The sequence below is a fragment of the Hemicordylus capensis genome, chromosome 1, assembly GCF_027244095.1.
Source record: "Hemicordylus capensis ecotype Gifberg chromosome 1, rHemCap1.1.pri, whole genome shotgun sequence".
Classification (NCBI taxonomy): Eukaryota; Metazoa; Chordata; class Lepidosauria; order Squamata; family Cordylidae; genus Hemicordylus; species Hemicordylus capensis.
The window spans coordinates 144,891,892-144,900,994 of record NC_069657.1 but is presented as its reverse complement, the minus strand read 5'-3'; the positions used below and the strand labels follow the sequence as shown (position 1 = coordinate 144,900,994).

Genomic DNA, 9,103 nt, shown 5'->3' with positions numbered 1-9,103 from the left:
TTGGCTACTGTTGCTGTCAATAACCCCTCCTCTCTGCAGTCTCCCTGAATGCAATTAGTGTCCCACGTGACATGCCCAAATGCGGACAAGTAAGTGGGAGGAATCGGGTGGGGAGGGGGAGGTCGGAACCATGTGTCCATTGGGCTTTGGTTCCATGTTATATGAAAATGTGGTGGCACTACAGAAGTGGAAAGACAGGATTGGATGAGAAGGGGGGAAAGAGAGAGGGGATGTATGTCTATATAACAAATTTATACTGGTTCTATACAAATTAAATGTCATGGCTTCTTCCAAAAATTCCTGAGAACTGTAGTTTGGTAAAAGTAGAAATTTTTTTGTTGCCCTGCTGTCTCCAGAACTGAAATTTGCAGTGGTTCCCAGCCAGAAGTAATGGCTGCTAAATCAGCATTTCTGATGGACAAAGAGAACAAGACACTTTTAAAACCAAAGAATGGCTTGTCAGTTCAGCAGTAGCACAAAAGAAACAAGCAAAGCTCCAGGTGCATATGTGGTTCTCTTATGCATGGGGAGGTTTCTCCTTTGGATTATGACTGACAGGTGTACAGACACCTTGATGCTTGATTAAGATCTTAGATGAATAAGGTTATCTTCATGGATATGCTGTTCTGATAATTCAGATTTCTATTGGAATTTGAAATAGAAACAATTGAATAACACAGAGAGATACATAATGTGTCCAACCCTCCTCCCCCATGCTAGCCCACCCAAAAGAGGGTAGGGGGTTAAATAGTCAATAGACTAGCAGAAACAGAAGCAGCCAGATATAGTAACTGGTCAGCTATCAGAAAAGGCTAAACAGAAGAAGTAACATTTCATTTCCACTGTGTTTTAGATATTTCTGCTGATCAGCATTCTTAGAAAGGAGATGGAGAAAGCCAATATAACGGCATCAAAGTATTTTTACCTGACTGAACTGTCTGATCTCCCAGAAGTGCGGATTTCTCTCTTTGTGATGATTCTGCTGGTCTATTTGATCACCCTAGCAGGGAATGGGGCTATCCTCATGGCAATAGGGATGGATGTTCACCTCCATACCCCCATGTATTTCTTCCTCAGCAATTTATCTTTCCTGGATGTCCTTTGCCCTACTGTCACTGTGCCAAAGATGCTCCAGATCTTCATGTCAGAGGACAAGACCATATCATTTTCCGGGTGTGTGCTGCAGTTATTTTTTCTCATTGATGTGGTGGGCACTGAAATTTTCCTGCTAGCAGTGATGGCATATGACCGCTATGTTGCCATATGTAGTCCCTTGCAGTACACAAGCATCATGAATAAACGTCTCTGTGCTCAGTTGGCTGCTGGGACCTGGATAATTGGTTTTATTAATTCCATGGTCCATACCTCACTGACCTTTACATTATCTTTCTGTGGACCCAATAAAGTTAACCAGTATTATTGTGATATCCCTCCTGTGAGGGCTCTCTCTTGCTCTTCTACCTATCTCCCTGAACTGGTCCTTCTTCTTGTGGCTGGTATTTTGGGAAGTAGTGCTTTTCTGGTCACCCTGATCTCTTACATCTATATCATTTCTGCTATCTTGTGTATGCGTTCTGCTGAAGGCAGGCACAAAGCTTTCTCCACCTGTGGCTCCCTCTTGACTGTGGTTTTCCTGTTCTATGGGACCACCATAGCCACCTATGTGAGGCCCACCTCCACCTATTCACCCAAACAGGACAGAATCATTTCCATGTTGTATGGGATCATCACTCCCATGATAAATCCCATGATCTACAGCCTGCGGAATAAGGAAGTCAAAAGGGCCTTGGTAAAAGCCCTCAGGTGGAAAAGATTTTCATGAAGTGGTTCAGTTCTTTCTGCCCTTGTTCACAATTGTAATACGCTGGCTGACATGTTCCACAGCACTGATAGGGTAGAACAGGAATAGCAACCTCACAGTGAGTGGTTCTCCAAGCTTAGACAAACTGTTGCTAAGCAACTAATTCAACGCACAGGGAGTAGGAGAAGTTATTTTCAGTTTTTTCCTCCTCTTTCCAAAAGTACCTTTTGGCTTCAGAAATATGTGCCTGAGGGTTTCTTAGGGACATATTTCAAAAGTCAAAAAGTACTTTTGGAGGGAGGAGAGAGAGTGCAGTAAAAATTGCTCCCCCCTCTTTTTGCCCGTGTGATTGGCTGTTCAACAATATGCAGATTGAGCTCAGAGCAGCCCCTGCTGCAAAGGTGCTGCTCCTGGTGTACTCTACTAATGTTCTGGAACATGAGAACCACTGTATTTCAGCACATTTTTGGCATATCTTTTTCTGATTCCTTGTAAAAGAAAAGTTTACTTTCTATAGCAGCCAGGCTGAGTCCTATAGCAGCCAGGCTGAGTCCATTTTCTCACCCTTTCACATTGAACGGACCTCCCTGAAAGGAACAGTCTAGTCCCTTCTCAGATATCCTGCACCAAGTGAAAAATCACTTCAATGAGGTGTTGTGGTCACTTCCTTCATGGCTGGAAGATAGGCAGTGATGAACATGGCAGCAGATAGCCTTTCTTTTTATCTCAAGTGGCAAAATCATCATTCTGATATACAAGGGCACTTCTGTATCAAAGAGGCATATCTCTACATGTTTTAAGTGGGTCAGTTCGTAGCTGCCACCTAGGAGACCTCAGGATGAAAATGTAAAATGAGAGAACTGGAGTAAAGTTTCATTTTTGCCACAGAAGCCTGTGTGTGATTGTGTTTGTATGATCTGAAGGGGTCCTGAAGAATCTTAAGCCCAGATGAACTAGAAACTAGAGACAGCACTCAGATAAGTTGTGGTGGTATTATATTCCTCATTCTAAATCTTTATGCAGTGACATTTTAGCAATCAATAGCTGAGTCAGTAGAAGATGTCTGCTCTATGTTGATGTTCTCATATATTTATATTATCAATCACGATCTGAAGTGAAATTTGTCAGAACTTACACTAGGACCTTCTCAGTGGTGGCTCCTGAAAAATAGAGTTGCCTTCCACTGTAAATATTAATGCTGTGTGTAGCTCAGATTATTGGGCCAATCCTGACCATTCTTGCATTCATGCAGGGGGTGGCCAGGATTGCATTGAGCTAGTAATTAGTATTGGCTCAGTTCATCAGGATGTGGTGGGGATGGGGTGGGGTGAGGGGACTACCTTTAGCAAAGATCCAGCTTCTGTGACAAAATTGGCCACCCACAGCAGAGGTATTTAAAACCCCTACCTTTTCTTGCCTGGTCTTGCCTTATAATGCACCAAGAAAGGAACCAATGCCATAATGTTGCATTCTTTTCTGGGTGCATTGCTGGGGGGGAGGGGATGGCTGTGCCCTGCAACTATAGGGTGTGACCACCCTCTCCCCACCAAAAAAAGCATCAGGAAAAGGATTTTTAAAAGTCATTATGTTGCTTCCTTTCCTGGTGCATTAGAAGGTGAAACTAGGCATAAGGAAAGATGGGGATTTTAAACGCAACGGGCAGCCAATTTAATCACAGGAATCAGATCTTTGCTAAAGGAACCCCCTCCCATCAGTTGGATTCCATTTGATACAATACTGATATGAAGCATTATTGTATCAAATGGTTTCCCAATATTGGAGAAATTTTTCATCAGAATTATTTCTGGTGAAAAATCTTCTGATAGGGCTTGCATCGCCTTGGACCTAGTTTTTCAGGTCTATGGAATGCCCAAATATGCGAGATCCACTTGGTCAGTCCTTTTAGAAGGGAAGTGAAAACATTTTTCATCCCAGCATTTTCCCTCCCAACATTTTTAAATTTTGGAATCTAAGGACTTAATGTTTCAAATGCTGTGGACTGTCACGTTTTGAATTTTATGATATTGTTCTGAAATCTAAACAATTAAATCTTAATGTTTGATTATGCAATTATTTATATTCAGTTTTATAATTTTATAGATCAAGATAGTAAGCCTCCTCAAACTCATATCCTCCCTCCCTCCCAGTAAGCTTCTACTGGGAGCAAATTATTCAATAATTGCGAGCACTGGGGGCATCTTTGGGAGACCCCTGAGGCCGGGAGGCTTGATGTAGCTTCCCAGGCGGGGGTCTACTCATGTGTCACTGTGGTGGCATACGATCAGTAAAACATGGTGAGCAGAGCACGTGCTCCACTAACCTTGTTTTAGGGGAGGGGTTAATAGGTGGGCTAGCTGTTGTTGAACCACTGGGTCCACCCGCAAGCCTGGTGGTTCTCACAATGGGGGAAAACCGGACTGGTCTCCCTTAGCACAGTTTCTCTCCATTGTGAGAATCACCTCACTAGTGGACATGATTCACAGCCCTCTGATGAAGGAAGGAGGTCAGCAGGTCTGCAAGAAGCCTTTAGCATCCCTTCCTTGAAGGCTTGTTTGCACAGCAGACTGGGCATGGCATGGGAAGGTAGAGCAATTTTTGTATTTCCTTGCTCCCCCCATAAAGCTCTTTCTGCTTGTATAAATCTGCTCCTGAGGGCTGCACAGCACTCTGAAACATATACAAGTGTAAAGGGCTTTTGAAGAGAGGGGAGAGATGCCAAAAAAGTTCCCTTCTCCCACTCTGCACCTGGTTGACTGTATAAAGAAGGCTTCAGTGCAGAACGCTGAAGGCTTCTTGTGGGCTCTCAGTCCTCTTTCTGTTGCCAGAGAGCTGTGGATCATGTCAGCCAGTAACATTACAAGTTTGTGGCAAAAGTAAGCTATGCTGATTGGCTAGCCTTCATCATGCGACTGAGAAACCTGCCACCTGATTCCCAGAGCAATTTTCCTGTTTACAAAAAAAGTTTCCTTTGCAGATCAGACAAGAAATGAATAAAGTATGGGCCTATTTATTTTTCTTTTACACATTTTATTCTATTCCGCTCTTCCTGCAAGGAGCCCAGAGCGGTATACTACATACTTAAGTTTTTCCTCACAACAACTCTGTAAAGTAGGTTAGACAGAGAGAGAAGTGACTAACCCAGAGTCACCCTGCAAGTATCATGGCTGAATGGGGATTTGAACTCTGTAAGCCCAGGAATTTATCCCAGGCTTTAACCAGGGTTAAAGGGCATGAGCATGCCCTTTACCCCAGCTACAGGGTCAAGTGTGTGCTCGGGCTGCATGCAGTTGGAACACACATAGAGTCTGTCTAGGAGCATCACACAGTACATTGTGGGATATCCAGCGGCTGGGCATCCGTTCCCCGGCCTCCCTACTGCCACACTGCTCACCGCAGCAGTGCTTATTTGTGAGCATGGCATGGCGAGCAGGGCTTCAGTCTGGATCATGTGGGGGAAGGCAGGAGTGATCTTCCCCCATCCCAGGTCCTTGGGAAGGACTCGATGTCTGGATAAAAACAAACCAGTCAATAACACCTGTCTGACTGTGTAAACAAGAGATAATTAATAATGATGATGATGATGATGATGATGATGATGATGATGTTGGAAACAGAGGATGTCACTGTTGCTGAACTGTTTCAAAATCAAAACCAGGCAACCTCTCCTTTGCCTTCACCTCAAAAACCCAAATGCCCTTTAACAGAAAAGCAACAAGAACTAAAGCAAAAAATAACTGAGCACATGAACCAAGCAACCACCGGGGTTTGAATTTGAGCGCTAAAAACAGTTGCCAAAAAACAACTTGCTCAGGCATTAAAAGATATAAATGCTGCACTTGCAGAAATAACAACCAATAATTTGCAAGAAACACACCAACTAATGTACAGTGCAGCAACAATAACAACACAAGAGCTCGGATATAAGATCAGTGGACCTGTCAAAAAAGAAAGTAGTACATCACCTAAATGGAAGATTAGATTAGAAAATATAATCGCCAGGCTTAGATCAGATGCTAGTAAATTGAAAGATATGAAAGACAAGAAGCTGAAGAATGAAAACACCAAACAGTATCTGATCCAAAAATACCACCTAGATTCAAGGAAACTTAGAGAAGTCCTGGAAATAATAAAGCAGCAAATAACAGCAGTGTCAAAGAAGGTTAGCAGATACAAAGCCAGAATTACCCAACACAGGCAGAATCTCCAATTCCAGTTGAATCAGAGACGTTTCTACCAAAGCATAGAAGGAGAAACTGCAAGAAACCTAGAAACACCAAATAAAGAAGAAACAGTGCAATTCTGGGAGAAATTATGGGACAATCCAATAGATTATAATAAAAAAGCAGGCTGGGTGAAAGAGGTCAGAAAATGTAACCAACAAATGCAAGATCTAATAATAACACCAGAATTAATAAGTGAAAGAGCAAAGAAAATTAAAAATTGGACTGCGCCAGGCAACGATGAACTGCATGGCTTTTGGCTTAAACACCTAACAAGCCTTCATAAACAACTATCAAAACAGTTCAATCACATTTTGCAAGGTGTTGATATTGAACAATGGCTAACAACTGGGAAAGCTCATCTCATAATGAAAGACTTAGCAAAAGGTGCAGTTCCAAGTAATTATAGACCGATAACCTGTCTGCCAACCATGTTCAAATTATTAACTGGAATAATAGCAGATGAAGTAATGCAACACTTATTAACTAACAAACAGCTTCCAGTTGAACAGAAAGGAAATTGTCCAAACACCAAAGGCACAAAAGACCAGCTGCTGATTGACAAAATGATTTTAGAAAACTGCAAGAGAAGAAAAACAAATCTAAGTGTTGCATGGATTGACTACAAGAAAGCCTTCGACTCATTGCCTCACATATGGATACTAAAATGTTTAGAAACAACTGGTGTCAGCAAAAACATTCAGATATTTATTTTTAAAAAGCAATGAGCATGTGGAGTACACAGTTAACAATCAATGGCGAGACACTTGGACAGGTTAGAATTAGAAGAGGTATTTTCCAAGGGGACTCACTATCCCCTCTGTTTGTAATAGCCATGACTCCACTTTCACAAATACTAAACAAAACAGGCCTTGGATACCAAACATCTAAAACATCAAGTCAAATCAACCATCTGCTGTACATGGACGATCGAAGTTGTATGGAAAGTCCCAGTCAGAAATCAAATCACTGCTAAACACTGTCCGCATATTCAGTAGCGATATAGCAATGGAGTTTGGACTAGACAAGTGTGCTGCATTAATAATGAAGAGAGGGAAAATAACAAAAACAGAAGGAATAGAACTGCCCAATGGAAGCAAGATCAAGAACCTGGAAGAGAAAGAACCTTACAAATACTTGGGCATTCTCCAGGCTGATAACATTGCACATACTGAAGTTCAAAGAAAAATTGGAAGTGAATACATCAGGAGAGTTAGAAAAATCCTAAAGTCCAAACCCAATGGCGGGAACACCATACACGCCATAAACACTTGGGCTATACCTGTTATCAGATACAGTGCAGGAATAATAGACTGGACCCAGGCAATGCTAGAGATGCTAGATCGTAAGACCAGGAAAATCATGACCATCAATCATGCTCTGCACCCCCGCAGTGATGTAGATAGGCTATACCTCCCTCGCAGCTCAGGTGGAAGAGGAATGCTGCAAGTCCATCAAACAGTAGAGGAGGAGAAAAGAGGCCTTGAAGAATATATCAAGGACAGTGAAGAAGATGCACTTAAAATGGTCAAGAACGAGAAACTATTCAACACCAATGAAACAAAGCAGGCCTACAAGAAAGAACAAGTCAAGAACCAAGCAGAAAAATGGAAAAATAAGCCATAGCATGGTCAATACTTGCACAATATAAGTGGAAAATCAGACATCACCAAGACCTGGCAATGGCTTAAGAATGGCAACTTGAAGAAAGAAACAGAGGGTTTAATACTGGCTGCACAAGAACAGGCACTAAGAACAAATGCAATAAGAGCAAAAGTCAAATAATCAACAACAAACAGCAAGTGCCGCCTTTGTAAAGAAGCAGATGAAACAGTGGACCACCTCATCAGCTGTTGTGAAACGATTGCACAGACTGACTACAAACAAAGGCATGACAAGGTAGCAGAGATGATACACTGGAACATCTGTAAAAAATACAAGCTACCTGTAGCCAAACATTGGTGGGACCATACAATTGAAAAAGTTGTTGAAAATAAAGATGCAAAAATGTTATGGGGCTTCCGACTACAAACAGACAAACATCTGCCACACAATACACCAGATATAACTGTAGTCAAGAAGAAAGAAAAACAAGTTAAAATAATTGACAAAGCAATACCAGGTGATAGCAGAATAGAAGAAAAAGAAATAGAAAAAAAAATCACAAAATACAAAGATCTACAAATTGATTAAGGAAAGGCTGTGGCAGAAAAAGACCAAAATCATCCCAGTGGTAATTGGCACCCTGGTTGCAATTCCAAAAGACCTTGAAGAGCACCTCAACACCATAGGGGCCACAGAAATCACCACCTGTCAATTACAAAAAGCAGCTTTACTGGGAACAGCCTATATTCTGTGATGATATCTATAACAACAGCGACAACATTGACATTAAAATTCAGCCATCCCAGGTCCTTGGGAAGGACTCGATGTCTGGATAAAACAAACCTGTCAATAACACCTGTCTGACTGTGTAAATAAATAAATAAATAGATAGATAGATAATTAAATAATATACAAAATACACATGAAAAAGAATATTTCTGATCAGATGGCATTCTGAGAAAATTAGTTGCCTTTAATTCTTATTGAACCCAATGAAACAAATTAATCATGACAGAAGTAGGACCCTTGTCGAGTTCAACTGGGTGCAATTACCTCTTTGTGGATCAGCGACATAGTATTCACAACATGTTGCAGTTAAATGCAACATGAGCGGTGAGAAAGGGCAAGAGGGTTAGCAGGGAGGAAGCCTTTAGAGCTTACCTCCCCACAGACGACTGAGAGTGTCTTCTTTGGTGAGTGGATCGCCTGCCCAGACAACTATCAGCTGCTTTCGGTAGCTCACGAGGGCCAGGGGTACTAGGATGCATCACCTCATGTTGCCCTGCCCCCCTGAATTCTAATAATGCACTGCGCAAGTGTGTGGTGCATTATGGGGATTCCCCCACCCCGATGCTGCCTGGGATCTCTGTAGTCTGCCAGCCGTGGCTGCTGGCAATCTCAGAAATGGGGTTAGGAGAGCATCCACTCTCCTAACCTCATTTTGGAGGGTGGCTGCCTAGGCAGGATTGCTGCCGAG

General features: G+C 42.2%; 1 protein-coding gene across 1 annotated transcript; it reads left to right on the top strand.

Moving 5' to 3' along the window:
- The first annotated feature begins 886 nt into the window (after positions 1-886).
- LOC128327181 (olfactory receptor 5V1-like) lies at positions 887-1,822 on the top strand. The gene has a single exon (XM_053255601.1). The coding sequence runs from the start codon at positions 887-889 to the stop codon at positions 1,820-1,822; it is 936 nt and encodes a 311-aa protein (XP_053111576.1).
- Positions 1,823-9,103: the final 7,281 nt, after the last annotated feature.

Coding starts and splice junctions, on each gene's coding strand:
- LOC128327181 (XM_053255601.1), top strand. CDS start 887: ATGGAGAAAGCCAATATAACGGCATCAAAGTATTTTTACCTGACTGAA.